The sequence below is a fragment of the Leuciscus leuciscus genome, assembly GCF_965113295.1.
Source record: "Leuciscus leuciscus genome assembly, chromosome: 5".
In the NCBI taxonomy this organism is placed as follows: domain Eukaryota; kingdom Metazoa; phylum Chordata; class Actinopteri; order Cypriniformes; family Leuciscidae; genus Leuciscus; species Leuciscus leuciscus.
Genome location: NC_138729.1, coordinates 37,075,030 through 37,089,851, shown reverse-complemented (window position 1 = coordinate 37,089,851; position 14,822 = coordinate 37,075,030). Strand labels below are relative to the sequence as shown.

The 14,822-nt window shown below is 36.9% G+C and overlaps 1 protein-coding gene across 1 annotated transcript; it reads left to right on the top strand.

Moving 5' to 3' along the window:
• The first annotated feature begins 2,682 nt into the window (after positions 1-2,682).
• On the top strand, positions 2,683-14,782 carry tmem150aa (transmembrane protein 150Aa). The gene is made up of 8 exons (XM_082169860.1): positions 2,683-2,828; positions 6,173-6,418; positions 6,551-6,598; positions 6,674-6,760; positions 6,853-6,920; positions 8,148-8,275; positions 9,927-10,104; positions 11,877-14,782. The coding sequence occupies exons 2-8, from the start codon at positions 6,354-6,356 to the stop codon at positions 12,173-12,175; spliced, it is 873 nt and encodes a 290-aa protein (XP_082025986.1). The 5' UTR covers positions 2,683-2,828; positions 6,173-6,353; the 3' UTR covers positions 12,176-14,782.
• The last annotated feature ends 40 nt before the right edge of the window (positions 14,783-14,822 follow it).

Here is a 14,822-nt window from a genome sequence, read left to right as displayed (position 1 = left end):
ATTTGCAGACTTATTTAAATGCATTCTCAATATTTAACAGATTTTAAATACTTCATACCAGAGTTCAGCTTGACAGAATAACAAGGAATAATTCTTACAGCAATAACAGCTAAGATGAATGGGAAAAATGACCTGTCACTCCCTGCTACAGCACTGTGATAGAAAATAGCCATGCAATACTCCAGACAATGTACCCAACCTCATAGTGCACAATCTGTGGACACGGATACATTTTTTAATTATTATTTATTTATTTTACTACAAATGTACAAAGTGAATAATACACTTTTTAGTTCATTTTAAACAGTTTTCATGGAACTACCAAAACGTTAAATGCCAATGTGCTAGAAATTCTCTATTCTCTATTTATCTCATGCCAACTCTACTAAGCGTACTTCAATACCTGTTTGAAAGGTGACATGATTCATTATATCATGTTTCTGATTGGTTCTTCATAATTCAGCAAACCCTTTGTTACTAGGTAAAGGCAAATCTGGATTTCTTGATTACTTCACCTCATTACTCAAAGTCATGGGTTTAGATTCATTTCCCCTTTTGTTTTACTCAAACATGATTAAGACACACTTTGGCCCAAGTGTTGGGGACATTTAGTTTTCAAAAGCATGTTAATCCTGAAGCAGAAAGAAATGTTAGTTCTGATTAATACAAAAAAATATATATAGCACCAAAAAACACATTCTGGCCTGCAAGTATTATATGACTAATAAACGGGATACATTTCTAACATAAAAAAACACTGCAACAACTAATATTTAGAGCAGTTTAAAATGTCTAAATGCTGAATATAAATGTGAAATCCATAGTCTTGCCTGAATGTGTGCTAATGTTTTTTTATTATTATTAATATTGCAAGTTGCAACCAATGAGCTATTAAAAACAGCTATTAAAAAGATATGATGATGCAATGATATTTTAGTCATAGGGGACCAGCTAATATATAAATACAGTGTAATATACGTGTAATATACTATGCCTATACATTATATTTATGGTTTCTCTAAGAATCACCCCCTATAAAGCAATTTAAAATATCATAGGCCTACATTTAGCTGCTGAATAAACACCTCAGCCACGGCCATTCTCTCCTGCACCCCATGCAATTTAGGTTTCACCAGTACCACTCCACAGAGACGGCAAACTGTGTCTATAGAAACAGTGAAATCCTTGCTTGATAAAACCACCTGTGTTGGTGCAGTCTTTTTGGATTTAAGGAAGGCGTTCAATACAGTAGATCATCGAGCCCTTCTGTCTAAACTGACTCACTTCAACTTTGCAGAAGATGTGCTTGGTTTCAACCTTGGATGTCCAGCAGGGGTACCACAAGGTTCTATTTTGGGACCAGTATTGTTTTCTGTATATATAAATGATTTGCCAAATGTTAGTAAAAAAGTCCATTTCCAAATGTATGCTGATGATGCGGTTATTTTTACACCTGCTAAAAGCAAAGAGGAAGTATCATCCATCCTCACATCAGCACTAGAGAATATACAGCATTGGCTCCTTAAATCCTGCCTATTATTGAACAAAAAGAAAACTGTTGCTATGATGTTCACAAAAAAATCCATAAAACTGGAGCGGTCCAATGTGTTCCTGGGGGGAGTGGAACTTGACACTGTAGAAGAGTTCAAATACCTCGGGGTCACACTGGACCCAACACTCTCATTTAAAAAACACATCAAACTTGCAGTGAACACAATCAAATTCAATCTACATAACTTCAAACAAATCAGACCATCAATGACAATTACTTCTGCTAAAATGTTCCTACATTCAATGATATTTTCACTCATAGATTACTGCATCACAACCTGGTCACTAACTGGAGACACAATTTTAAAACCCATAGAAATGTTATTAAAAAAATCTATACAAATATTTGATCAAAAGCCACTGTCATTCCATCAGTGTAATATTTTGTCAAAAAATACAATATCAAGTTTGAAAATTGTATTCATTTTTAAAATAGCTGTTTAATTTATAAAGTTTTTCACGGACTAGCCCCACGTCCACTTTCTACATACATTAAACCAAGGACTGACAGAGGTATTTGCACTAGAGCCTCACTTAGAGGAGACCTAGAGATCCCACACAGAAAAACAACCTTTGGACAAACTGTTCTGTCTATCAGAGGAAGTCATTTTTGGAACAGCCTCCCAACAAACATTAGAGAATGTCCAACTTACTGCACATTTAAAAAGCATCTTAAACAGTTTCTTAAAAGTTCCCAGTTATTTCCTCATTTTGACTAATTTTATTGCTGTAATGTAATTTCTCTGAATGTGTGTCAATGTGTTCTTGACTGATACTGTATATTGTCATATTATTCTTTTGTGTTGTATATTGTCATATTATTATTTTGTGTTGTCTTCCTGCCTCAGGACTACAGATGAAAATTAGCATTTATACTATAATCTGGCTCATTTACAGTCTTTACAGTTTTAAATATAAAAATATTTAAAACTTTAAATATTATTGTATGTATTTTATTTAACTAAGTACATTAAATTAAGGCAAGCATTTTTTTTTTTTAAATGAACCTCTTCATTACGCTGTTGTGCCTTTGAACGTCGCTGTATTACCCTTTATCAGTCTTGACGGGGTTTTTTGAGCCCCTCGTTCGCCGTACATTGGCATTGTGGGTAAAGTAGTCATCTGAAAATTGCGACACCTTGTAACGCATTCTTATCCAATCGACAAATAACTACAATTACAGTGAGGCGCGAGGAACGGGTTTAGTAACAGTGCCTTATCTTAAAGCAACAACCACGGTTGAGTGAGGTTGGAAGCAGGGAGTAGCAGGACTTGAGGTATGTAATTATTAATGTATTATTTGCTTGTTAAACATAAACAATTTACGGATATTTCCAGCAGAACTCTGAATAATCTCTATAACTCACTTACAAGCAGTAAGGAATTTGCTTCTCTGGCGCCAGCAATCTTTTCAAGGATTTGGTGGACTCTATGGCTGTCTCAAAACCGAGTGAGCTGCCTACCTAGACAGCATTTTGGGAAATATCTGCCGCGTTCGAATGTTTTCCCGAAATGCTGTCTAAGAAGGCAGCTCAATCGGTTTCGATACAAAACCTATGTTAGCTTCATTGCTAGTAAACGGAATTGCTACCTGGGAACTGAGACAGTCAGTCAGCTCATATTTAGCACGAACCAGAAAAGATGCAAACTATGTTTAATTGTTCAAAAGATACCGTGAGATCAATGAAGGTCGCCTGTATGACACTTTAGTTTGTAATGCAAATGAGTGACATGTAGTCATCCGGATATTCACCTGCCTGAGTTGTTGATGTCAACATCAGTAACAGTCTTTTATGTGCTGATGCTTGTAATCTATATCCTAAAGTAAGGTTTAGATTTTCTGATTACACATATGCTTGAAAACCTTGTAGGCCGACTGTCTAGACAGCATTGTAGTAGTCATCATACCAAAGCTCATTTGTGGGCTACCACTTATTATCAGTATTGCTTTCCAGCCAGGTTTTAAGGCAGCATCATGTGGCAGTCATGTGCAGAATTCCAGCACAGCTTAAGTTTTTATAGTTCACTGCAGCATAGACACTCCGACTGCAGGATATGACTCTGGACTAGAAGTGCTCTTTGTTACAAAATCAATGGGCCAAAAGGGCAAGTGGAAATAAGCTTCAAAAACCCTGAGTTTGACTCTACCATTTGTGCATGAACATTGGCTGCTCAAGTAAACATGATATCAAACTCGATTCTCTCTTTTCTTAAAGTCAGCATGAAATGGAAATTCTCCCTATTTTCTAAATGCAAACTATTGATCTTATTGTGAATGATTCATTCATGCATGTGTTCCTTTTTTTTACTTATTTTTATTTGACCTCGTAATTTTAAATCAAAATGTCATAACCTGATCTTCCAGTGAAACGACGGACACCTCTATGCGGCACTTCCGGCGGCATCTCCAGCAGCAGCCAGGGACTTTTCCGCCAGCTGCCGCTGTTTATAACACCTGCCGCTGACCAGTTACATCATTCAGCGTAATATTTTTACTGTAAAAACTACATTTGAAAAAAAGAAATAGCATTAAATCTAGGATCTATAGCCTATTTATATGTATGTAGCAGCCTATGCACAATTTATCATTAACAGATTGGATCGTGGCAAGGACACGACCTTATTCCTAATGATTCCGCTGTCTATTAAACCTTTTAATCACGATCACATCCGAATATTTAAACATGCTTTCGCGCGCTGCCAGAGAAAACATCGCTCGTGTAAACTATATGTCTGAAACAACTTCACAAGCGTGTTCAACCTCAATGTATTGCAATTTCTGAGTTGCAACAACTAAAAAAGTACTGGGGTAAAAAGTTTATAGTCCGGATATGAACACACTGATATTGCGGCATCCGTCACAGTTAACAGTAACTGTGAAATTATTACAATGTTCAAATATTTAAATATCGCGTTTAAGTACAGAAAAAAAATTTAATCGATTTGACAGCACTAATATAATAGAGAGAGAATTATTACATTATTACATTAATAATGTAATGTTTATTAGTTATTATTTGTAGTTTCAATATTATGAGTTGCTACAATTTACTGTAGCCTAAAATGTAGATGCCCTATAATGATCATGCTTTAAAGGGGTGGTATAAAGCCCTTTTCAAAATATGTAAAATAAGTCTCTGATGTCCCCAGAGTGTGTAGGCTATGTGAAGTTTTAGCTCTAAATACCCCACAGATATTTTTATATAGCATGTTAAAATTTTCCCTTTTTGAGGGTGAGCAAAAACGCACCGTTTTTCTGTCTGTCCCTTTAAATGCAAATGAGCTGCTGCTCCCCGCACAGGGGGTGGAGCTACAACAGCTTGTGTCCTATTACCTCACACAGACATGCACTGAACATTTCAAAAACGTTTAGCCTTTTATGTTCAAACCGGAGTCAGACAATGATGGAGAGACGCAATAAGAAGTGACAACATGTAGACAACATTTCTGAATGGTTAGTTGATGAATTTATGTAGCTTATGTGTAGTTATCTTCTAGTCATTGATTAGCATATTCTGTCATGATAATCTATAAATCGTGTTCCGGGGGAGGGGTTTATGTAAATTTTAGGGTTAGTGATGTCGTGTAGTCCCTATACCAGCCGTTTGTTGTAGTCCTTAAAAAGCAATTTCTTTAAAAGAAAATATCTTCCTTTTCTTTGAACTTTGAGCGTTATTATAACTTTGCAGATGTTGTTTATGCTCAAACAGCAACATTACACACTAACTAAAGTTAGAAAAGTGAAATCATGATCAACCACCCCTTTAAACACTGAGAATAGCATTTGAAATCTACTATTTAATACACTGCATTTTTTAAATAAATAAAAATCAGCCTACATGTAGAATACGTGCTTTATTACTTTCATCTGCACTGAAACATAACTGTGATAATGATTCAGAAGTTGTCATCATCACACACGTCACTTGATTGATTGACTGACAGCTGGCTGAGAAAGTCTGTGGCTTCTGGAGATGCTGCTGGAAGTGGCGGTGCGAGATGCCGCTGTACCGGCAGGTGCCAGTCCCTGGCTGCTGGAGATGCCTCTGTAGGTGCCAGTCCCTGGCTGCGGCAGATGCCGCCGGAAGTGTCACTGCGAGATGCCGATGCCGCATTTTGCGCTAGCCCTTACTGTCATTTAGCCTGCTTAAACCCGCCTCTTTCTTACAATCCACTGCAAGCTCACAATCAGATCTGCCATCCTTCCAATCAACAACCAGATTGAACCAAAACCCCGCTGTGCAGTTGTTGTTTTTTTATTACTTTTTTTATTATTTGTTGCACTCACAATAAAAGATCTGTGGCTACTTCATTTCATCACAACTTTAATGCACATTTCTGGTCTTATTGTTAATGATTTAATGCTACACATTATTCCGTTGTTTTAGTATTATTTAGCCTAATCAAATTGTAATAACTTGCTGCACCCTGAAAGTTATTTGCTTTACAGCTGATGTCACTCTCTGCAAAATGTCACGTTATAGAAGTGAAACGAATTGCGAATTCTGACATGGCTTTTAAAGTTGTCTGTTAAGGTGTTTATTTTACTGAAAGAATTGATCATTTGATCTAAGTCTCTCTCCTATATTTACCTGCTTTGTTTCCAAAAACACTGCTTTAGGCCTGGATTTGGCAGCCGGAAAGAAGGGGCAAGCGTGGCATCCCTCTCCTCCTCTCATGTCCCCTCCCTGTGTGTCCTTGCATGTCAGTGCCCCCTCGTCATCCCCCCCTTGTCTCACCCCTCCAGTCCACTGTGTTCCTCCCCCTCATGCTTGGGACAGACTGGCCTCACCGTCAGACCAATGACTGCCTGGATCATACTGCCTGTCAGCCTGGCTGCCTTCTCTATCACTGGGATATGGATAGTGTGAGTAAAATATGTCACCCTTAAAAGCTGTTCGTTATTGTTTGTCACATCAAATCATTTTAAAAGTTGACATTAGAGCAAACAAATTGCAAACATATACAATAATATAGTGATGTTTTGCTCTGTCCTCAGATATGCTATGGCTGTAATGAACCACCATGTTTGCCCTGTCGAAAACTGGTAAGTTCGGCTTATTTCGGTCAGTTTATTTAGAGTATTTGATGTAATTTGATCGTCAATGCTATTATTTTAAAGGTCGTACAATGTGACATGCACAGAGGAAACAGCCAAGCCGGGCTTCCAGAAAACATGCTGCACCATTCAAGACATCCCTCTCATCAGGTTGCCTTTATTTTGAGCTCTTCCTCTTTATTTCGAGTCTGCATTTATTTCCAGTGTGATCTAACAATGTCTTTGTCTTCACTTTGATTCAGTAAATGTGGATCTTACCCTCCTGAGAGCTGTCTGTTCAGTCTCATTGGTAATGTGGGAGCTTTTATGGGTAAGACCACTTGTTCTCATATTTTCACACGTTTTACACCTGCAGTGACATATTGAATAACAGAGAACAAAGCATGAATGGAAGCATTCAGCACACTTGCATTTAATGCTTTTTGAGTCCCAGTGGCAGAGGTGCCGCAAAGACGGATCCCTGCATGAGAGGACACGCTACTTATTGCATCATAACGAATAAATGTTTTCCTGTGTCGGTTCATTTGTGGTTTATTTATATGTTGATATGATTAGGGCTTTGATTGTCCTTATCTTGTTGAAGGTTGGCTGTCATCTGCTTCTATTTGTGTTATTGTGATATGAAATCAGAGGTGTGTTATTACACACTTTTACACAACATACCTCAAAACGTAAGATATCAAGACCTTTCTAAATAGAAGTTAAAAACCATAAGAATTGTGTGGGCAAGTACAACTAAAAAGTAATATAAAATCTAAATTAAGTGGTTCCCAAAAAGTATTTGGATACTAAAATGTATAAATTGCTTTAGTATTATATGACAAAATATCAAATCAAGTTACATTCATTTTAAATATATAGCACATACTTCAGGTTTCTAACATACACTACCGTTTTAAAGTTTGGGGTTAGGAAGATTTTTGACGTTTTGTGAAAGACGTCTCTACAATGCTGTGTTTATTTGATTAAAAATTCAGTAAAAACAAAATTATTATGATTTAAAATAACTGTTTTCTGTTTTGGTAGATTTTTAAACAGTCTTCAACTCATTATCTTTTCTACAGTCAAAACGTGATCCTTCTGAAATCATTCTTATATGTTGGTTTGGTGTTTAAGAAACATTTCTTATTATTATCAATGTTGAAAACAGCTGTGCTGCTTAATTTCTGTGGAAACCATCATTCATTTTTCTTAGGATTTCTTGATGAATAGAAAGCCCAAAAGAACAGCGTTTATTTTAAATAGGAATCTTTTGTAACATTATAAATACAGCTTTTTTTGATCAATGTAATGTATCATTGCTGAATAAAAGTAGTGGACTAACAGTAAAGTTCTAGCATCATTTGTTCATAGTTGCTACTACTTGATTTGATATTTCTAATGCAATGAGGTTTTTAATATCCTAATAGTATCAAAAATATATACTGAAAATATTGGCAGAGCAAATAAAAGAAAACTATGCTCTACACTATGGAAGAAATATAAACAAAATAAAATGTGAAGTGATCTGAGTGTTTCTGTTTTCTTTTTATTGAAGTGGCGATGGTGTGTTTGCTACGGTACGCTCAGATCATCGAGCACCGGAACCATTGCTGGCTCAACACCAGCGGACTTGTGTCTGGATGTACTAATGCTGTAGGACTAGTCATGGTGGGCAACTTCCAGGTCAGTCACACAATTCTGCCTAAACACTGTTTGGTTGACACATTTATCTCATAGTAGAACATTATTAAACCTTGACTTTATTGTCATGCCCCTGTCACCCTTCACATACCAAAAATGGTATTGTTGTGCTTTTGTTCTTCTGTTAGTGCTTTATGAGAAGATATTAAGGGCTGACTCTTCACCTTCAGTCTTTTCATGGGCCGTACATTCACTGCATCAGACTGATGCATTGATCAGCATCAGGGTGTTTCAGAGAGGCTTATGTTCTCAAAGTGATTAGTATTGATCAATGCATGCAACAGTCGCATTCTTCAAAATGGATTTTAGAGGGCATTTCAGTCCCTCATCTTTAACAGCACTTCCATCCATATGCTAAGTGTGCAATAGGCAAGTTTCTTGTTGCAGAAAAACATATCAGACATGTCAAAGTGTGTTTGTTTTCAAGTTTCAATGTCCTGGGGTCTCATTTATAAAACTGTGCGTAGGAACCTTACTAAAAGTGTACGTGCGCCCGAAAGGCAAAAATGGCGTACGCAAAAAAAATATTCAGACTTATAAAACCGTTCGTACGCCAGAACCTGCGCAGAATTCACTTTATAAATCCCAGTCAGCGGAAGATTGTGCGCACATGTGTCTCCTCCCCGAAATAACCATATATGGAGCTTACAACGCCTAGTTTTACTATGCAGATCCTCATCTGCATATCATTTGCATATTATTATTCATCCACGTGATAACGTTTAACGGTACAAGACACATTACATTAATAAAAATCAAGTAGTTGCCTATCCTTGCCTTGTTTTTGAATACATAAATCAAATAGTGTAAAATACATTTCAGAGAAAGTTTTCTCAATCTTTTCCACTGGCCGAATTGTATTTTTAATTGATTTATATTTTTTATGGAAACAGATAGGCCTTGGGCATTATTTGTACGAAACTATTTTCTCAGACAATCTGGTATTATCATGATAAGCAATTATCTCTGTGGTTAAAACATTAAAACACAGCACGCCACAGGAAGTGTTCAAAAACATCGCATCCACAACAATATTTCTATTGATTGAATTTGAATATAAAAAATGTTGTAACTTCTCAGTAATGATTTCATGTTTAAGTGTTTAACTCCATTCATTTGAATGGCATATTTAATCTAAATGTTTATATCAGAAGTAAAACATAGTTTAAATCATTATTTTATTTATTTAAACTGTTATTTGCGTCAGTTTCACTAAACGGCCCAACGCGCTCGCTGGCGCGGACATTTAAGAAGGGATGGATATTTGCTTCAAGTGACAGGCTTGGTGAGTGAAATTATATTTGTGTTATCTTTCTGTATATGTTTAATTTTCTTTAGATTTTCTGTCTAAAAGTGACCAAAAAGACACTTAACTCCAGCTCACCATCGGTGTCGCCAAACTGCTCCATCTCCAAAACGTTCGTACGCTTGGGTCAGAGTTTGCGTGCAGGTGCGCACATTTTCCCGTCAAGTTTGTTTTTATAAATCACAACTTATGCGTCGGAAGTGGCGTACGCACATTTTCAGCCCCGTTTTGTGCGTACGCCACGTTTATAAATGAGGCCCCTGGTCTTTTATTTCCAATGCTTTGATTTATTATTATTTGAATAACACTGCACTGCTTTTCGACTAGGTGGACCATGCAAAAACACTTCACTATGTAGGTGCAGGTGCCGCCTTCCCAGCAGGCATTCTGTTCGTGTGTTTGCAATGTTTGCTGACCTACCGGGTGGCTGTCACCTCTCTGGACTACTGGATGGCTCACGTGCGTGTAGCACTGGCTACTGGTGCTCTCATCACACTGGTTCTTAGTATCCTTCCTTGCTGAGTGTGACTGGAAAATGATGAATACGTGTGTGTTCATATTTTGTCTTGAGATGGATTGCTTTAACTTGTTTGTCTTGTTTATTAAGACCGTATTACCTGTGTAATTTGAGAGCTGTTGTCATTTCTTCATTCTCATGTCATTCCAAACCTGAACGACTGACATGTTTCTGAGGAATTGTACTGGTCGCTCTATTCCATGCAGTGAGTGCATGTTGGGGACAGTTGGCTTTTAAAGGCATAGTTCACCAAAAATTTTAATTCTGCCATTTACTCACCCTCATGTCGTTCTTTATCTCTATGACTTTCTGTCTTCTGTGGAACATAAAAGAAGATATTTTGAGAAATGGCTGCGTTTTTTTTTTTTTTTTTTTTTTTAATATACATTTTTTTTGTATGTGTAATGGAAGTCAGCAGTAACCAAAACTGTTTGGGTATCAACATTCTTCAAAACATCTTTTGTGTCCTGCAGAAGACAGAAGGAAAGGTTTGGTGAGTAAATGAGAATTTAAATTTTTGGGTGAACTATCCCTTTAAGCTTCAAAAAGGACACAAAGGCATCATAAAGCTATCATAAAAGTGCTCTATATGATTTCTGCAATATGTTCCAACAAGTATTCTAAAGTTATACAATTGCTTTGTGTGAGGAACAGACATATATGAAGTTATGTACTGAAAATATTTTCCTCCAGAGAGCTATTTACCTCTGTGAGTCAGTGAGTTGAGCTCGAGGAACAGATGAGTGAAAAGTCTAGTTTTATGAACTGATTCGGCAGAAAAGATCCCACTCAAGAGAATGTTTGTTTCACCTCGTAATTTTTAATAATATCATAACTCGATCTTCAGGTGAAATGACAGACTTCCCTCTTGTCAAGTATGCCGGACTTTTTCAATCATTCCATCCATCCATTCCATGCTTTAACTCCGCATTCATATCTGCCTCCATCCAATCAACAAGCGGATAGAACCAAGACCCCGCCCTAATTTTTTTTCTTTTTCGATAATCTTTTGCACTTAGATGCATGTAATAATACGGAAGAAAATATCTATCGCTACTTTCATATCATTACTTTAATTTTGTCCTGTTCCTCACACAGAGTTATTATAGCCCACAGAAGATTTGCAGTATAGTGCACAAGTTATATGAACTAGTTTTATGATACATTTATAGTTTGCAAGATTCTCATTGACTGTAATTGCATGGAAAAGAACAACATTCTTCAAAAATACAGCTTTTGTGTTCTTCAAATAAGTTACACAGGTATGCAACAACATGAGGGGGAGTAAATGATGACAGAAATGCCATTTTTGAACTATACCATTTAGCATCAGTCGTTTTAATTAATTCCCGCCACAATTAGGGCAAGGAAAGCTGTGCTTTTATCTGTTTGTCCTCCTGCTGAGGTTCTGGTCACGATCATTAAGCCCCTGACTCGTATTATAGTGGAGGTGTAATCTAATTGCTTCAGTGTAAATGTCGGCATGGAGACGGATGATCCCAGCTGGAGTCTCCCGGCCTTCCTGCTTTATTGCTACTGTGTTCGTCAATGATTTATGAATAGTTTTTTCCCCAACCGGAGGAAAAAGGGGGGCTAAAGGGTTGTTGGGTAATGTAACTGAGAGCAGCTAATTATCCAGTGTCTCCATAAATAATCCATGGCTTTCCACACTAAAAGTTAATTCCATGGAGACCAGCTGTGCCTTCAGCTCACACAAATATAAGCTTGAAACAGTTTGAATCCTTGATGGTCCCTCTCAGGTGGAATATTCTTCATCCACGAGAGCTTTGTTTTACAACATGCAGCGGCCATCTGTGAGTGGGTCTTCACTGTAATCATCCTCGTGTTCTACGGGACTTTCACCTACGAGTTCGGCACGGTCACAACCGAGACCATGTTGGCCGGCCTCCAGCGGAACCTCTCGCACGGGCCCGGTGTCATGATCGGAGACGACATCCAAACAGGCGCCCTGGGAAGCAGCAAGGGTTTGAAATCTCCAGGAGGAAGCAGCACCTCCACTCATCTGAACTGCACTCATGAGAACATCGCAATGCTTTAAACGCATCGGAACACACGCAGTCACATACTGGCAGATGGGATGCCTCACGACGGTGCTCTCTACATTTAAAGACCGCGCTTGGGCCGAGATTAAAGTGATTTAGAGGAACCGTCCAGTCTGAGTCGAGGCAGGTTAAGAGGTGATCGGGTTTACATGTGTGACTGTTGTATATTGAGTTTTGTCTAGATTTGTCTTTTTTTCATCTTGTTTTTGCCTTGCGAGAAGCTTCTGTTGGGTTGTTTGTGGATGCGAATGAGCATTTTTCTAAAGATAAATACAGAAGGGGGATTTTAGCTCCACTTTAAGGTTTAAGGTTATTGGAAGCACAGATCCAATGGTTTGTCATGTTACTTTGCTGTCGCTTGAACTGTTCCACTGGGTGATGGGGTCAATTTTTACTGTACTTGCACAAATGTTTCAGGGTTATCTCTTTTAGAGCTTGCTTCTGTTTGCCCACCCTTACTGTTGCAAATGGTTGATTTGCACGTAACACAACGAATGAACTTGTAGTTTTAAGTTCTTTTCATTTTTATTTGGGATTGCAGACTATCAGGAACCGAGTATTATTATCAGTTTTGAAATCGTGAATGTCTAAGGTATGGATCGAAGTATAGCCATTTGAGTACCTATTATTTTGGAATTAGTAGAAAAATACATTTAAATTCTAATCTTATTTGTTAAATTAAGTCGTATTCACCCCTTTTTGTAATGGTGGCCTTTTTAATGACGCTGTGGGTAGGATAAATGTTTTGTCATGCTGGGTTGCTTTTGTCCTGTTTATTCTCTTACGGGATGGTTTTTGTTTTTCATTTCGAGCAGGAGTAAGTAATGTAAGGTGACACCAGCTCTAACCTTGCCTTCCTGATCAGTTGAGAAGTTGTAGATTAAGTATATTCGCATTGACTGTACGTTTTATATATACAGTATATATATTTTTTAAATAATATTTCTTTATATCTTTTTTTTTCTCTGTCAATGGTCATGAAAACCACTCCAAAAATGCCACATCCATTCAGCGTTTTACATTGTGATTTTGCTTACATATCTTTGCTGATTGTTTTGCGTAGGTTTGTGATCCACACTGACATAACTAATCAAACTGGTGTGAAAAGTGATATTTGACATTATCAACACATCGGTTTTTGTTTTTCTCCGCTGCCAAAGGATTCATTTTATTTAGCTAAATCTGTACCATATGCCTTTGATTCATTTAAACCAATTTTTTTTTTTTTTTTTTTTGTGTATTAGGACACATAGCCACTGAGAAAATGACAGTACTGCAATATTATCACCTTTTGAAGCGATTATATGAATGACATTGACTGGTCTCCAGGCTGGAACCTAGGAAACCGTGTTTGAACTTTCTGAGGGTTGAGTGGTTATGGTGGCCTTATCGTTACTGTCGTATTTGTTTGATGTTTCCAGTTCAGACTGTCAATCAAATGGTCTGTATTGTTTTTAAAGTAACTCCAGATTTATTGTGCTTTAATGTTTAAATTTCACACAGAAATGTGCCAGTTGCTGTCTCCGTTTGTTTGCTGCCCTTCAATGGGACAGACAAGTTTCATGCCAATGATTAGACTGTAAATTTAGAGGTGGTCTCTAGGCGTCATACATGTTTATCTCTGTTGACTCTTCTATTATTGGAGAGCTATTTGAAATATTGTTCTCGCTCTTCGCATGCAAGGGAAGATTCACAGGGCTGCACTGTACAACTGAAACCATCCATAAAATATCATTTTGAATTTTTTTTTTTTTTCGCTATCTCCACAATTTATTATTTGGTCATTACACAATACACTAAACTCAAACCAAACTGCAGTTACATAACGGGTCAAATGTAATTTAAACAAAAACAAAAGGGAATAAAATCTTGGGGAATATAAAGCATGTTTAAATGAGCTTATAAACCTTAAGTCAATGTTGATGTCATTTCTCATTGCCTTTTTTTTTTTGCCATATCATTTGGTATAAATTACATGCAATATTTGTCAATGCATATAGTGCATATTATATGATCTGAATAATAGGTTAGTCATTTATAGGTCACCTAAGAGCAAAAGGTTGTGTAAGAATCGTTTCTTGTTTCTTAGACTTGGTCAAATACTTAAAAATCACATGGGAAAATTGTTGGATATTTTCATTGAATTTTGTTGCCAACTTTTACGATGTATCTGTGATCGTGAGACAATGTTTGTAAGAGCCTAATATATAGGATTGAGGATCCCACACTTTAAAAACTGAGGACTATGTGAATCTCCTCACATGAAAATGATGGAAATATGTGTTTTTGCTTGATGATGTTTATTTCTTGGATGTTTCATGAATTGCAGCTGTTCTCTAGATAGAAGTTATTTTTCTGATGCCTTTAAACAATGTAATCAAAGTATTTTTTATCAACACAATGCATTTGTGGAGAACGGAACAAAGACTTGAGGATCACACTCCAAAATCGAAATAAAAATAATGCAACGATTATTTTTATTTTATAAATTACTTATGTAAATAAGTAAGATTTATGTATAATTTCAATGATTTTCTTTGACGAGAGATTTATATTGAATAATTACCAAAACATCTGATGGAAAATAAACAAGTGTATCTGTACTTCTGTCTGTGATCATTCAAAGACAAATTCTTCTACACA